Source organism: Lonchura striata, chromosome 19 (genome assembly GCF_050655825.1).
Source record: "Lonchura striata isolate lonStrDom1 chromosome 19, ASM5065582v1, whole genome shotgun sequence".
NCBI lineage: Eukaryota > Metazoa > Chordata > Aves > Passeriformes > Estrildidae > Lonchura > Lonchura striata.
This window is the reverse complement of record NC_140721.1, coordinates 3,581,715-3,598,871: the sequence shown is the minus strand read 5'-3', so window position 1 is coordinate 3,598,871 and position 17,157 is coordinate 3,581,715. Positions and strand designations below refer to the sequence as shown.

The 17,157-nt window shown below is 40.8% G+C and overlaps 1 protein-coding gene across 1 annotated transcript in view; it reads left to right on the top strand.

Moving 5' to 3' along the window:
• Positions 1 to 116: 116 nt before the first annotated feature.
• ULK2 (unc-51 like autophagy activating kinase 2) overlaps positions 117 to 17,157 on the top strand; it is a 36,561-nt gene continuing 19,520 nt past the window's right edge. The window contains exons 1-10 of the mRNA XM_085557267.1: positions 117 to 815; positions 1,977 to 2,069; positions 3,291 to 3,332; positions 11,503 to 11,535; positions 11,909 to 11,945; positions 13,357 to 13,530; positions 14,598 to 14,671; positions 15,189 to 15,290; positions 15,624 to 15,682; positions 15,987 to 16,069. Coding sequence (XP_085413393.1) covers positions 723 to 815; positions 1,977 to 2,069; positions 3,291 to 3,332; positions 11,503 to 11,535; positions 11,909 to 11,945; positions 13,357 to 13,530; positions 14,598 to 14,671; positions 15,189 to 15,290; positions 15,624 to 15,682; positions 15,987 to 16,069 — 790 coding nt within the window. The 5' untranslated portion in view covers positions 117 to 722. The remainder of the gene's footprint in view (positions 816 to 1,976; positions 2,070 to 3,290; positions 3,333 to 11,502; positions 11,536 to 11,908; positions 11,946 to 13,356; positions 13,531 to 14,597; positions 14,672 to 15,188; positions 15,291 to 15,623; positions 15,683 to 15,986; positions 16,070 to 17,157) is intronic.

The following is a 17,157-nucleotide window of genomic DNA, read 5'->3' as shown; positions in this document are numbered from 1 at the left end:
GGAGGGTTACCCCAGGTTACCCGGGGTGAGGCACTCTTTGGCCGCCGGCGGAAGCGCCCGAACGCCCGTGCCTGCGCACTGCGGCCTATAAGAGCCGCGGGGCGGTGCAGAGGGCCGGGCACTCGCAGCCGAGGCTGGCCGAGTGCGGATCTCTATGGAGGAAGTGGTGGGGCGGCAGGAACCCCGAGAGGCGCTGGCGGCCTGAGAGACCCTCCCGTCCGCACCCTCACTGCTTCCTCGCCTCTCGCGAGGGCTGCGGCGGCGACAGCGACAGCCATTCCCGGAGCCGGGGGCCGCGCCTCCCCCCGCCTCGCTGGATGCTCTGGGGTTCGGTCCCTGAGCGGGGCCGCGGCGCTGGCAGCCCCCGCTGTGGCGGGGCCATGGGGCCGGGCAGCGGCAGGGCACGGAGCCCCCTTCCCCGCTGAGAAGGCCCCCGGTCCCGGCGCCGATGCCGCGCTGTCCCCTCACACCCGAGCCCTGAGATTGCTCTCTTTCCCCTCCCCATGCCCGACGGAGCCCCTCGCCTCGGTGACGCCCTGCAGCAGCCCCGCCGGCCCGGGGGTCTGCGGCGCTATGAGAGGAGCTGCCCCCGCCGCCGGGGGCAGCCAGGACCGGGGCAGGCTCCCAGCCCGCCGCCGGCTGCCGTGAGGCGGCTGTAGCCGGAGGAAGAGCCCCTTTGTTTTCCCTCCGTCCTTCCCGGGGGCTTCATGCCCCGCTGAGGGATGATGGAGGTGGTGGGGGACTTTGAGTACAGCAAGAAGGACCTGATAGGACACGGAGCCTTTGCTGTGGTCTTCAAAGGTCGCCACCGCAAGGTAAACAGCGCAGCCGGAGCGGGGCTGGTTACACAAGCCGGGGCCGGCAGGAGCCCCTCGACTGGGTGACAGCTGCGGTGGTGGGGGGCTGTGTCCTCTGGGGAGTTCTGACGTGGTTTGGGTGTTCGGGGGGAAAAAACAGCCGAAGGGAGATGCGGGTGGGATGAGGCCCGCGGCTGCCCCGCGGCCCTGAGCCGGGATCCATAAATTCTTTATTTTTTTTTCCCTTCCCTCAAGCCCACCGGCCTGTCCGCGGTCCCAGCGCTCCTCCCCGCTGTTGGCAGCTCCCTGCCATAGCGGCGAGGGGAGAGTTGCAGCTGTAGGGGAGGCTGAGCCCTTTGTTTGTCGGGAGGGTCATGTTTATCTCGCTGGATAACGAGGGATCTAATGGAAAATTGCCTCCTTTGGGATTGGCTGGAGATTTCTTAAATTCAGAGGTGTCTGGTTTCCTGGCGTGACTTGCTCATCGCCCCGGATATTCATAGTTACGTTATGGTTGCTTGATGCTGTGAGTTTATTCTGGTGCCTAAAGAGCTTTGCTTTCCAGAAAACAACCCTTGAGATTTAGCATTTTGGAGGATTAAGGCAGAGCTCACGATTCTGCAGTGATTTTGAGGTTAAAATAATAATAACGAGAAAGGGAAGCGGAAACTTTAAAGGGCAATGGAGGTGCTCCTACCTCACAAGTAAATAGTTTATTTTTGGATTATATATAAATAGACAATATATAAGCTTGCTTAAAACAGAGGGGGTTCTGTGCAGTTTTCATCTGCAGAGTATAAAAAAGCTGAAAATAAGAAGTCCTTAAAGGACAGTAAAAGTAACTGGATCATTGTGAGAAGTCTAAAATAGCAGACATATAGCACTGCTACCAAAAAATAAATAGGGTATGATTACTTGTTTTTGTTCTTTTTTGTTCTTTTTGTTTTAATGCTTTGGAATCCATTAAAATGCAGTGTAGCTGAAGCTGGATTTTAATAGCTTTCTAAGCTATTGTGGAATGAAACAGTTCTTGATGGTGTCACATGATGTAGTAATAACTGGTGGGTAGAATAGGGTCATCTTGCAACTTTTTCTCAGTGTTTTCCTAGATAGTTGTTAGAGGATAAAGTTTAAAAAAAAAAAAAGTAAACTAACAGTACTTTTTTTATTCACTTCCAGAAAACTGATTGGGAAGTAGCCATAAAGAGTATTAACAAAAAGAACTTGTCGAAGTCACAAATCCTACTTGGAAAAGAAATAAAAATCTTAAAGGTATGTTAATTTGCAGTGATTTTTAAAGCTGCTTTGCTTGAAAAGAGACTTCTGACCTAGTTCATTCCAGGTCATGGGTGGTATCACAGTAATTGCTGTTGTGCTGTTTCTTTGTTAGGAATTCAGAAATAAAAATACTAAGCAAAACAGAAAAGAATACATTTTTAGTTTTGGAAATGTCTCAGAACAGGTCGTGAGCGTGCCTTTGCAGTTAAAAATAGCAAATTATTGTGGAAGCAGTCTCTATGATTTGCTTATTGCACATGTGGAAGACTTTGTCCTTCAGGATGGCCAATGAGGCACCTTTTCCCAGAAGATCATAGCTGAGGGTGAAGCATCAGTCTTTGATCTTTCTTCATCTTTTTTGCTCAAAGGTGCCTTGAAAGCTGAAACCAGTGAGCTGCCTTTAATTCCTGAAGCAGCTGCCCACTTCTGACTTGTGATAATTGCCTTAAAATGTGGAGTGTGGCTCTAACAGAGGAAATGTAATGGAGCATCTTTTTGTTTTTCAGCATTATTTTATGGAAGCATCTCCTTGGGTGGTCATTTAGCATTCCCAGCTCTCTGAATTTCACATCTCATTTCGCACAGCTTTGCAGTAATACTGAGTGCTGCTTTCTTCCCATCTTTCTGAGCTTCTTGTGATACATCACTACCTTATATACATATATTCTCATTTATTTATTATATACCAGAATTAGTGTTGGTATATTAGTGTGCTGCAAGTACTTAACTTTTAACTTTTCTAAGTTAAAAACTTGCAAAAGTTTTTTTGAGCAACTCCAAATAATTCATGAGCTGTCCCATGAGTTTTATTTAATATCATTTGCTTTGATTTTCTTTGTATTATAAAAATAAGGTTGATTTGAACATGGTCTAGTTGGTTACTTCACTAAGTAAGAAATTATGTAAAACTAGGAAATTAAATCTTGTCAGTTTTCAGTGCTCAGTAGAGGATCTTGTGCTCTGGTACTTTCTGTAACAAGTCACAGACATTAAGTTCTGGAACCAAATGTTTTTATGACCTCTCAAGATAATTCCTAACTTCCTTATCCTGTAAATATTGTCTAAACAGCTGGGGTTTCCTCTGAAATCCATATGAACATCTTAAAAACATTCTCATTGATTATCACCAAACCAGCATTGTCAGCAAATTCAATTAATAATAATAGTAGTAACACTAATAACCTTTTTCCATAATACAAATATCTTGTTTTACAGGAACTTCAGCACGAGAACATTGTAGCTCTTTATGATGTCCAGGTAAAATATATTTTAATGCCTTTTTTTTTTTCATTAAAATGAATTTATGAAAATATAATCAATATATATAATATATGCCAAGTATAAGATTTTGAATGGATTTATTTTGAATGGATTGAATCTATTTTGTTGCTGTCATCAGTTTGAAATTCAGCAAAAACAAGTGGCAGCAAGAACAGCATCTTGGAGATCTGTGTGACAGAGAAATGTGGTGTTCAGCCCTGTGTCACAGTGAGGAGGAACTGAAGGAAGCAGAAAACCACAGTCACGTGCATCTGTTGCCTGTGTGTCCAGAAGGACAGGATACCAAGCAGACACTTGGATCTTTTCAATTAAATTCCTTCAGATTGTCTTAGTCTCTTTATTGCCAGGGTCCTGCCTGATGAGGTGGAGGAGATGTTCTGCAGCCTGTCTAGGGGAGTGTGTTCTGCTTCGGAAGTACATTTTTGTATCCTAAGGCCTGCCAGTGTGGAGCAAAGCTAAATAAGACATGAGGAAGCTCATGCAGCCATTTATTATGCTTGAATAAGAACTATACATTTATCTGCTGGCCTCAGTCCTCATTTTAAAAACAGAGTTACACTGTTTAAAAAAAAATACTGAGAAGCACCTTTGGGGCATGGCATAGTCAAAGCAACACAAAATAGAGATTGTGACATTCAGTCTTTCCTGTCTTTACACGTGCTAAAAGCTTTTAATCTGTGTGGATGTTTATCTTTTGCTGTAGAAATCTGTGTTCACGTGACATAAATTAGGTGTGCTCAGGATTTCTAGGGCTGTAGGACTCAAGTGACTTTTGGTACAAAGCTGAGATGTTCATGTAGCACCTGACTGTGCATCAGAACTTCTAGGTTCAATCTGTAGATTGTTTTTCCTGGATCTTGACTTCAACATTCTTCATTTTGAATGATGTTATCTGCTCTGAGAGGGAAAGTATAGTCTGTTGTGCTTCTTGAGAAGACAAGGTTTTCCTGAGCATTGCTAAGTGGAAATAATCTCTCAGCAATCTAAATTTAGTATGTCCAGACATCTCAAAAGCAACTGGAATTGTTGACTGAGGGTGTTGGTGTGTGAGTAAGCAGCTGAATTTCAGATTTATCATTTACTGTTGTTTATACATGAAGGTTCCTTAGTCAGCTCTGCAGCTCACCCTGGGGGTAGTGGACTAGTTAGGTATTTTGATTTAACATCTGAGCTTGGAGAGACTCTTGTTCTTTTGATTTATGCACAAGGAAAGAGACTACAAAGTCCTACAGTTGTCTATGGTTTCTTTACCTAAAGGGTTTTTATAAACATAACCTTTAGGTTCTTCTGTTCTGACCCAGGAAAGGATGACAGAACTTTTTGAATGATCAGTGCTGCTCCATTTGAGAAGGGGGTGTTGCTGCTTGTCACCAACTATTCTGTTTAAAATGAGCAGTTAAAGCAAAGAGAAGGGCAAACCTGTGTCCTGTACCTTGATATGTTTCAAGTACATTCATAGCAAACACAAAGCTTGGCAGCAGGATGCTGCTTCTAGAGAAGGAATTGCTTTGCAAAATATGGAATAAAGAGTGTGCCACTTGCACAAATAAGCTTTTCCCTTTCTGCTGTGTTTGTGAAGTGGCAGACATCATTACCTTCTGTGATTACACTAATTTATAACCCAGCAAGAATGAACACTATGCAAGGCATTCACATGTTTAGTAGGCTGTTACACCTACCAATTTTCTGTAGCATTTAATGTTCTAGCATGTGCTGCCCTTTTTGTTTGCCAGGGTATTGTGAACACGGTGACACAGTCCAGCAGATAAGACTTTAGGATTTCAAGCTATTTCTAAGTTTACAGAAGCATTTTTTTTCATCAGTGCTGGAGCCAGTGGAGTCTGTGTCACAGTAGGAAGTTCCCAGTGTGAATGGGAGTCTGTTTTATTTTTGTAGTTCTGTTGGGCTGAAGCTTTTCTTAACCTTAGACAATTTGAAATAAGAAAATGTTCCTGTTTCAAATGCAGTTTGACAGATCATGTAGCTGAATAAGTCAACAGCTGATTGTTGCTCTGAGTTTTCAGACAGAAAAGATGGTGTGCAATGAAAGTGGAAAAACTAAGTGAAAAAAGTGTAAATTGATTGTGATCAAGGATAAATACTTTCACATCTCAATAATAAATTAATAGCAGTACTTTAGATTCAAGCTGTACCCCTGCATAGCAATTTGGAATGTAACTTTTGAGAATGAATGTACAATTATTCTTTTATGTATTACAAAAAGCTTCATTTGGATTGATTCTTAGGAAGTAGATTCCTTCTCCTTCATGTCTCTTCATTTACGGTTGTGTTCCTGTTGCATGACCACACACAAGTCAGTATAATAAAGACAGATACACCATAAAAGTTTTAATTAAATCCAAGACAAACCTGTGGGCCATTCAGCTGATTGTGCATGAACTTTTTCAGACCTTCTCCACTGCTCATCCTTCATCTCCTGGGAATACCATTTTGATATGTTATTAGTGTGTCTGGAGTTCAATTACTAGAAGTGCCCATTCGTCTGGAGCCACACCCCAGTGAACTGCTGTGTGTTAATGGTGGCATAAAAATGTTTTGTTCTGCAGCCAGCAGGATAATTGCCCTTGATTTCCGTGAGGTGGACGTGCAGCCCTGGCAGGTTTGAGCTGCAGATAAGCATTTTATGTAAGCAGAGCATTCCACTGCTGTTGGTGCCACCTCACAGGGCTGGGGAGCTGCACACACCAGGGTGTGGAGGCCATGGTGCCCAGGCTGAGGGAACTTGTAGAGATGTTTAAATAAAAACCCTCCATCTGTGAGAGACAAATGTTTTTTAGCACTAGGGCTTTGGAAAATAGCTCACCTCTCCAAGTGACATGAATTTTTCTGTGAAATGCTTAAAAAAAACTCAGATACAATAGGTGGATAGCAAAAGAGACATTTTTCACTTATCTTCTTGGGCAAGTGTTTGATTGTCTGCCATTCAAGAATAAAAAGCTCCCAAATCTCTAAAATGGTTTAAGGATGCAACTCTTTTCCCATGGTGGTGCTGTAGGATGTCATTCATCCTGCTAAAGAAAATCAGTCTTGGATCCTGTTAATTGGAGAAGTGGAGGCACTGTTTCTCAAAAGCAAAAGGAGTCTAAAATAGCCTCTAACTTAGAGTGTAAAATACACTGAGATCCTTGGATAAAGTATTCCACTGAAGTGGAATGAAGGTATCAATAAGTTATTTGGAATGTTCTATATTTAGGACATGAGTTTACAATTTTGTGCAGTTCATGATCCCAAGTGTGTGCTGAGTAGAACGAATCTCTTGCACTGTGCCAGACAGTGCCTGTTTTGGCAAATAATTTAATTCAAAACCTCTCTAGGATGTCAGCCCTCAGAAAGGAAGCCTGTAATGTATCTTGGAGTTAGCATTTTAGGAGAGTGAATTAATGTCCTCACAGTATGAAGTCTGAAGTTTACTATTTGAACAGTAGTTTAGGGAGAACTTAATTTCTGGAGTTTTATTGGAGAAACAGTATCTGGATAAAAAATGTTTATTGTCTTAGCTTGTTGGTACAGAGCAGACAAAAAACCTGCAGCTGCTTCTGCTGTCCTTGGAAGCAGAGAAAGCCAGTGGGAATGGAGCCAGAAATCCTTCTGGGACCTACAGCTCAGCTTTGTTGTACACAGTGAGCCCAGGAGTTCTCACTAGGGCTGCTGAGGGGAGGAACTGTTGTTTTAGCAGCAGGAATTAAATACCTCTGGTTTACCCAAGGACTCCACTTGTCTGGTACTATTGCATGTGTTTCTTGAGATTTTTGCTCCAGGCATCCTGTATGTGCTCCTGATCTCAATGTCTCACAGCTTTCATTGCCTCCACAATCCCAGAAGAACAGAGGGTGTCTCAATATCTTTATTTTTGTTCCCTTAGCTCCTTGCTTAAGGCCTTTGTGTTTGTCAATATCCATCCCCTGTGTCTGTGTGAAAATAATCAAATGAGAACATGCTGTTCAGATAAAAGAAAAATCCTGCCCTGTAGCAACTGTAAAGGTTTTGAAACACTACCTGAGAGCTGGTGCCAGCTGAAATGTTGGTTATGACAGTGCAGGAATGATGCCAGTGCAAATGTTGGAGACAACCAGGATTAGAATTTGTTGTGGCCCACAGAACCAGAGCTGGAGTTACTACACAGGCTTTAGCTTACCTGCTGTGCCTAGATCCTGTATTTTGAATTTCAGATCTGTTTCAGAAGAGTTACTACTAGTCTTTTGCTTACCTGCTGTGCCTGGATGCTGTAATTTGAATTTCAGAACTGTTTCACATGATTTTTTGTACAAAAGTGTGCTGAACCTTTGTGCTGAGAGCAGCTGTGCCTTTCCTTGGCGCTGGGCAGCAGAGCAGCCCCTTTCCCCACCTCCCATATATTGGTTAAATAGAGCATTTCACTAACAGCTAATGGATGATCCAGTTCTTGTGGTGCATTTCTCCATGGCTGATTGCTCTTTTATGTGAATAATTGGCAGCATGCACCCTGTTTGAATCCTACAGGCACATGTCAAGTGACATTTAGTCTGAAATTTAACATTTTGTCAGAATTAACAAAATGTTCAGTCCTTGGGTGATAGGAGCTGAACACAGAAGTAGTTGCTGTGTTGCACTCAACAAAGTAAACCAAGAATGTCTGTAATACAGAGAGAAACAGCCTTTAAAAGATCTGCACCTGTCCTTTTTCATTATATCATTAAAAAAAAGTGTTCCTGGGCAAAAAAAAAAAATATATCCAATATAGCACAAATGAACATAGCAGAAAATTAATCAGGTAACAGCAGTGCACAAGCTGTCAGGTTAACTCTCCTGCTTTGGGGACTCCCATCATAAACTGCAATGAAATAAAATCTACAGAAGTGAAAAGAAGAGTAACTATTTGCCACAGTTTCTGCTTTGGGAGCTCACTAAGCTCCTTGCAGACCTTCAGCTTGTTCTAAAGGAGGATTTGTGAACCAAAATGACGTTGAAGGAATGTTTCTGCTAGTACTCCAGAGATCTAGCAACAGCTCTTGGAAGTAACCACGGATGTTTTGACTTCTTTTGCAATTAATGTTTTTTAAATTGAACCACTGTGCTGAGACTGTGACTCAAGCTGGAGCTTTGCATCCCCCAAGACAACTGGTGGAAGCTTTGGATTAAAACATAGCAAGTTTTGGCAAATATGTTGCCTCTTAACCTCTTTCTCTTAGGTTTATCTATTTACCTTTCAGAATTGTAAATTGGTTTCCAGTTGGCCTTTGTTTGCAAGTAAAACCTAGATTCAGAATAAAAAGGAGCAAAAGTAGGTTTTTATCAAGAAAACTTTCAGCAGGAAAAAAGAGTTGCTAGGCAGAATTGGTAATTGTTGCAACACAGCAGATATTTGTTTTACTTATTTATCTAGGTAGGAGTGTAGGTCAGAACAACTCCAGCTGCACTAATTTTGTGATCTGTACATCAATTCAAATTGCTGAAAGCTTTGTTATCTGTTTCAAGAGGCAGTTTAAAATAACTTGCTAGATCAGCTTTATTCCTGAATGTTAGATCTGAAACATGCTGGTTTTCTAATCTTTCCTTTTTGAGCACTTTGCTCTGTGTAGCAAGTCAACAGAAACCACAAGTCTGGGGAGTGTTGATAGGGAGAGAGAGCTTTATTGTTCAGCAAAATAATTTATAAGGGCAAAATATGTCTCTAGAACTGCTGAAGGGTTGAACAAGTTCAGCTGTTTTGAACTAAAGCTTGTCTTGGTGGGATATTGAAAAGTGTTTGGTTATGAGTTCAAGTTGGGACAAGTTGTGGTTGGGGAGGTTGGTATCAGTTCTGTGCCAACTATTACTTCCTCACTATGAATTGGAGAGGACTTTTGAGCCTGGGAAAATGGCTTTGTGGAATCTCTTAATCTGCTCTGCTGATTTAGTAAAATAAATTTTCTATGCTACATTAAGGAAATATGCTCTACTTCTTACTGTGACTTTACTTGGTGACTTGTTATTTTTCATCAAGAATATAAATTTAAAAAAATAATAGTAATTCTATTTGAGGGCAATTCACTGTGGTCTGCAGAAATGACTTTCTAAACAAGTGAGGGCTGGTACAACAGGGCAAATCATCAGCTCTGTGCTTCTGGAGAGAGCAGCTCATTTGAGAGGACTTTGTTTCCAAGGGAATCCAGCGAACACATCCTCTTAGTTCTGTGATGAATAAATGTCTGTCATGAGCTGAGCATTCCATGCTGCCATAAGCTGCTGGTTTTGTGCAGTGGAGGCTCTGACACCGTGGAACATCTTTGTGATTCATGGGATTGCAAAGCTGGGGTGGAAATTCTCTTGTCACTGGAGAATGGACTTTTCCTGCTTCATAGCTGAGTTGTTCTTTTCCACATCACAGCTATCCTTTAAGTGAGGTGATCCTCAGTTGGGAGAAATTTCAGTTTGATAAATTGGGATCTCAGAGTTGCTGTTTGGCATCTTGAGGATTCCTAAAAGACAGCTTCTGTCTTGGAAGGTGTTGTTGCAAAGGAACAATGCAGAAAGGAACAATTATATCTTTTCAGTAATATGCAAAGCAGGTAATTACTAGTGGTTTTTTTTGCTTTGCTGTGTGCACTGAGGTTTTGAGGTGTTTATAGCAATGTCAATTATGGTTCATGTTGGCCACAGCTATTGCAGAAACATTGAACAATTGAGAGTTCCTGAAATGTGATCTGCTACTGCTTTAATATTCTATATTGTTTGGAGTTTGCCTGCCATTCCCAACAGATTTGACTCATACTCCTAGAAACTTGCTTTCTTTGAAGCTAATTTCCAAATGTAAACAAATCTGCAAAATGTGCTTGATGTTTTGGGCTGGAAAGAACCTCAAATGCATTTCTGTAACACAGACATGAGTGACAAAATGCTTCCCAAAAGTAAAGCAGGAAATTAGTCTTGAATTCATCTTAAACCAGCCATTTCATCTTGAACTGTAATTATTATCATTATTTGGAGTTGTCTGGATGTCAGTGTCCTTGATGGGTTGAGCCATCCCTAAGCTCTGTGCTGTGTGTGGTGTTTAGGGTCATTGGTTTCTCTAGCCTGGGGCCATGGGCCCATTTTTGCTTTTATTTCTCTTTTTCAAGCTTTCTAACATAAGCTGTTAGCGAGCCCTTGACAATGGCACCCTGGTGGTGATTCTTGCCAGAGAGGTCAAATTGAGCATCTGCTGAAGTGTCAGTGCAAGCACAGAGAAAGGTGGCTGAGTTCACAGTGTTTATTTTGCTGTGCAATGTCCCTTTTGACTTTCTTGTGACACTTTAGCAGAATTTAGTCAGACTGTCTGCAGTCCCACTTCCCACTGGGGCCTTGTCTGGTGCCGTTTCATTTTTTTTTCCTTCAACTGCCATAAAAAACATATTTTCCCTCAATCTGTCAGCCCTTGTTTAAGTTTATTTTTAAAGGGAAAGGGAGGTAGCACACTGTGTAACTTAAAGCATCATCCTGTTTACTGTATACTTCCCTTAGTTTCCTTCCAGTTCTCTTTGTGTTCTTTCAATCTCAATCAGCTCAGAGGGAGAAAAAATACTTTTGCTCTATAAAAACTCTTGGAATCTTCAACTTTGTAGGCCCAACAGAACTGTTTTGTGCAGGAGACTGTGGAAAACAATGTTGATTATTAGCACAGATGGGTCAGGCCAGGATGAATGTTTTTGTTACAGTCAGGTTTAAGCACAGATATATTTTTGTAACTGAATTTGTGAAATGTGTGGATAATTTACAGTAGAAATTGGGCAATCTGTCTTTCAGGAACTTTTCCCCAGTTACAAGAGAGGGAATTCAGGTTGCAGAGGGGTCGTGGGAGGTCAGTGCTTTGGCAAATCTGAGGAGGATGGACACAGCTCCCAGCTCTGCCATGAGGAACATGGCAGGGGTGTGCCTCTGCCAAGGGCTCACTCAGGAAGACACTTTGTGGAAGTATTGCCTGGTGGTTTTATGGCTTTGCATATGAAAATATTTTTGGAAATGTAATATATCTCATAGTGGAGAATCTACATTTTTGCTCTGCTCTGAAACGGTGACTTTACATTAAGGTGTCTCAGTGATGGGAAAATCCCATGTTACACTTGGTTAATGCAGGTGCAGACTTTGTGTTCTCACATTCTTAAATCAGTTTTTTTTTCTCCTCTTTTAGGAAATGCCCAATTCTGTCTTTTTGGTCATGGAGGTATGTGTTAACATGTATGTTTCTGGTTGATTTTAAAGACTTTTAGACAAAACTATACCTTTGCACAGCTGCAAACTAACCATGGCTTGCTTGCTAAAACAAACTATCTTGAAAAGTGAATTATTAATTTCCTATGCCCCATTAAATTTACCAGCACTGTTAGTTTCATAAATGATTCAGTTTCATGTTATGATACTGTAAGTATTGCTGAAATGTGACACCTCGAATTATTAATTACAAATAATTGACAAAACAATTTTAAGGCAAGCAGCTGGAAGGGATCTAATTTTCATTAAAAAGATGACAAAGTAGAAATTATGTAGCAGGTGTTTTAGTGCTTGTATTTTGAATAAAACCCTTTTTTCCTCAACAGTACTGCAATGGTGGGGACTTGGCAGATTACTTACAAGGTAATTGATTACTGTATTTCCCTATTATTTTGCTTTATGTGTTTATAGTCTGTATTCCTGACATCCATTGTTTTTTTCATCATTGGGATTTTTTGGCTTGTGCTTTAAATATGGGTAAATGAATGTGATAATACACAGACTGAAAATGCTTTTTTATTTTTTGCCACAGCTGAATGTAACATTCCCTTATTTGTCAATGAGAGAGAAGCTGTAGTTAACCATCAGCAGCATGCCGAAAAAATGTGTGGGTTTCTATTTCTAAAACTGCATTTTGGGGGCTGTTTCCAGTGTTTTGATTCCACCTGTTTTTCTTTTCCGAGATGTGAACTTAAAAACACTGATTTACTTATATAATAATGCTCTGAAAAAGAGGCAGTGCTGCCTTAGGAGAGATTTTCCATGGCTCTGCCCAAAGTGAGGACAGAATTTCTAAATCATGACAAATGGATTCTTATTCCAACCAAAATTTTGAGCAGAGATGTTAATCTTCATGTTTTTCCTGATGAAAATATTCTACTTGCCCTTGTATCTCAGCCTGTTGAAGGAATCTTTTTTATGCACAGCTATTGTTATGGCAACTGTGTGTATTAAAAGCCTAATTTCACTTGCCATTAAAACCTTTGGAAAGACTCAGTGCAATCCAGCTCCTGTGTTCAGAGCTTTTTTTGGGCTGCAGAATGAGATAATAACTTCAGAAGAGACTTTCAAACATGCATGTCATTTTTTTCCTTTCAAAATAAGTTTTCCCGTGGATGAAATTTCTGAGCAGGGTGGTTGTCAGCATCCCCATAAAGAACAAATTTTATGTCTTCAGGTTTTAACATGATTTTTGGATGCATTTAATGTGAAGTTATTTTATTTTCATGCTTCCTTTGCCTTTTTAGCCAGTTTAGGATTTCACAGAATTCACAGAATGACTGGTTTGGAAGAGACCTTAAAGATCATCGAGTCCAACCCAGCCCAAACACCTCACCCATGGCACTCAGTGCCACATCCAGGCTTTTTTTAAATACAGGGATGGTGATTCCACCACCTCCCTGGGCAGACCATTCCAGAACATTATAATAGAAAACGTTTTCCTAATATCCAACCTGTCTTTCCCATAACACGGCTCGAGACTTCATGAGATTTAATGCCAATTGAGAAATTTTACAATTACGTTGCTACCAAGTTGAATAAACCACTGGAAAAACAGATGATTCATAGTTCTGTAGCTGCTCTAAAACTATGGTGATGTTTATATTGTTGAGAATATTTACATTTGTAGAAAAACACTGGAGACTGGATTGTAATTCATGATAATTAGATTATAACTCACTTGGTTTTCAGTCGATCACCATGAAGCTGATTGCTTTTACCCAAAGCTACTGATATTTATTCTCCCCCTTGCTCCTTTGTGTGTCACTGCCAGCTAAGGGGACTCTGAGTGAGGACACCATCCGAGTGTTCCTGCAGCAGATTGCAGCAGCCATGAGGATCCTGCACAGCAAAGGCATCATCCACAGGGACCTCAAACCCCAGAACATCCTGCTGTCCTACGCCAGCCGCCGGAAATCCAGCGTCAGTGGCATACGCATCAAAATAGGTACATTCTGCCTCACTGGAAGGGGAAATCAGCACTCTTGGGTTGTTCCCCCCCTCAGAAATGTCTCTCCAAGCCCTGGATACAGAGTGTATTCAATTGATGCAAATCACACAGCAAGTCAAGAATGATGAGCTTCATGCTGTGCTGCATTCTCAGGATAAAAAAAGGTTGAATTATAAAGAGCTGTTTGATTAAAGCTGCAGGACAAATCTATTTAGCTGATGTTTCTAGTACTAAACTTTTTAAATTAGGCATAAATCTAACTTTTGAAACTTGATGTAGCCTTTAACTCATTTTAGAACTCTGTATATGCAAGACTCCAATTGCAGTTCCAGCTGTTTTCTTTTTTAGTGGTAGATCCTCCTAAGGCTTATATGAGAAATGAAGGTTATGATCTATTTTTGGCATGGCTGAAGGGAGGTTTGGCCTTGTAACAGGGAAGAGATGTCAAATATTCAGGATACTATCAAATTCCTCTGCAGAGGCCACTTCAGGAGTTTTAATCACTCCTTGTTGTCTGTGAAGTGTCCATTTAAAACTACCTTGTTTTTAACAAGTTCATTTTCATACTTTTGCTCAAAAACTGCACAGGGAAGACAAAACTTCTTCCCTTGCTGTCCTTACCTTGATAGCTTCAGATGCTTTTGCCTGCATGGAAAATTCAGGCACCTAAAACTTGACTTCTTCAGCTTGTACCTGATGTGATTTCACTGCAGGCAGATTGTATATTCATCACTCTTAATGAGCCATTTATATTTAGCCAGTGACTTTAATCCTTTCCTGCTGACGCCAGACAGGCTGTTCTGCAGCTGGGGAGGTGCCTGAGCAGCAGTTTGTGCAAATGATGTCACTGCTGCTTCTTGGCTTGCTCATTTGAAAGATAATACATTATTCTTTCAGCATGACAAAGATTCTACTATTCCATGTAGCTGGCTAGATATTAAACCTGTCTTTTTTCAATCACACTGTTAATTGTAGCAGATTTCAGTCAGAGACAGGTGATTTCTGGACTGTAAAAATTTGAAAATTATCTTTCTCTTCATTGACCAAGGTTGTTCTTTACACAGCTGATTTTGGGTTTGCTCGTTATCTGCACAGCAACATGATGGCTGCAACTCTGTGTGGTTCCCCTATGTACATGGTAAGGGATATTTCACATTATCTTTCTTGTCTCAAACATTCTCCTGCCAGAACAAAATAATTGACTGTTTGCAGATTGGCAAATGCCTCATGTTGCTTTACCAAGATCAGGGACAGAGTGCAGCTCCCCTTTCCATAGTTTTACTGCCTTTTTTTTTTCCCTTGGGATTTGGAGACCATGATTGTTATAATCAGAGAGACATCAAACATTTTTTAGTGGCACTTTGTCCAGAATAAGAACTGCAGAAGCCAAGTAAATAACATGTCCCTCTTCCCAAACATGCCACGTGCTGAATGCTTTCTTCAGAACATCAGCATTTCTAGTTTCTTTGTGGTTTTGAAACTCAGCTTTCATTTTAGATGGAGATGGTATCTCTCAAGCCATGTGATGCACAGGAAAATGTTACTTTTCTCTTACCATGAAGTGGTCTCTGTTAATACTGCTCTGACAGTAGATTCATACTGCTGTGGCTTTTCTTTTGTTGTTTTCCCTTCTGAGACTTTGCTGTTCTTTCCAGGCCCCTGAAGTGATTATGTCTCAACACTATGATGCTAAAGCAGACCTGTGGAGCATAGGAACTGTGATTTATCAGTGTCTTGTTGGAAAGCCACCTTTTCAGGTAACACTTTTTCCTTTTCCCTTAGTTTGAAGGACATTCCTGGGGCTCTTCTAGTCAGGAAAGCAGAAGCAAGTGATGTCTGAGTGTTGGTGCTGCAAAGGCTTGAGAGTAGCAAGGGAGAAGTTGTTTATGCTTAGTCTGCATGATGAGTGTGTTCAATCCAGAGGAAATACATAAATAAGGATCCTCAGTGCTGAAGGCACTGTTCTGCTTGGTGTTTTCTCCTTTAATGCCCATATACAAAAGTCTCCTTTTTGTGTATGTGTGCTTAGGAACAAAAGCTATTTCCTCCATGAAACCGAGCTTTAATTAATGTACATTTTTATTTGACAGGCCAATAGTCCTCAAGATTTGAGAATGTTTTATGAAAAGAACAGGAATTTGATTCCTAGGTATGTCACTGTGGCCTTTCCTGTCACTTACACTTGTTGATTGAACACTTTTTCATCTTGGGGAATGCCTGGGATTCATAAAAACATTCGCTGTTGCTATCTTTGCAAGGATGTAGTGTGATACCAGTGAATCATATTGCATCTTGCCTTCATTGTAGCAAACTAAATGGACTAAGGCTGTAAAGCAGAGATAGTGATGACTTAGGGATGTGGCAGAATGCTGATTCCCTGAAATTCAATGTGCTATGCATTATTCAATGCATGCATTACATTTAATGCATGTTTTACTTCCTCTTGTGTGCAGCATTCCTAGGGAAACATCAGCTTACCTGGCTGACCTGTTGTTGGGTTTGCTTCAGAGAAATCAAAAGGATAGAATGGACTTTGGTATGTATTTCTTTTTTCCTTTTGCTCTTTTGACTTTCCTTGTTAGTTGTATTCATGTGACCAAAATAATTATCTTGACCTTTTGTCCACAGCCAATTACATGAGAAGTGAAGTGGTTTTTTTTCTTCTCTGTTTTCATAAAGAAAGCAGAGTAGCTAAAACAAATCACTGGATAACTACTGTCAGTGTTAAGTGATGCACATAAATCATGACTTTGTTTATAAGTAGTGAAATATAAATCAGTTAAATTCTTTCAATTGTGCTCTTTCCTTCAAGGATTTACTGCTATACCTTAAATTTCATGTTGAAGTCTTATTTCTGTGACTTTAACTGGTGTTTTAGCATCAGACCGGGAGCAACCATTTCTGATCTCCATGTACTGGAAGAATCCAGTTTGGAAACACACTATTGAGCAGTTACATCTTGATAATTCTTCTTAGCTGCATCTTGTATGTCATGATATTCATGCTGCTTATTTAAATTTTATAGCACTACTTGTTAATGCAGTTTTATCATAGCTGCTGGGAAATATTAATCTTAACATTTTAGTTCACATCCAGAAAAAGCTCATAATAATTGGGTAGAATGTGACAAATTATATTGACAGTATCCAGAGGTCAGTATATAAATCTCTATGTGTAGGAGAAATAATACATCACAAACATGGACTGTGAGTAATTGATTCCACTCTGCACTCTGGGTGTGCTGATCCCTATAGTTTCTTCAAACATGGGAAATTCACTGTATCACTTGTGGTGGTGGGAGAAAGTGTTTGTGCTTCGAAAGAAAAATAGAAAGCAGAATGGTAGTGATGAAAGTCATGTTTTCCTTGGCTGAGCCACTTAAAGGGCCTCAAAGGGGCTGCTCTGGAATGTGCTTAGCAAAGGGAGTGAAAGGGAGAGTTTATAGCAGAGCCCAGTTGCCTGTTGTTAAAGTAAAAATAGCACTGGAAATGTTGTTGATCTTCCAGCAATATGAAGTAGAACAGCAGGTGTTGTACAAAAGCTGGAGAGCACCTGATCCCTGTGTTCAAGTGAATAATTACATTGTTCAGGCATTACAGCTGGATTCCTTCCCTTATCGGGTCA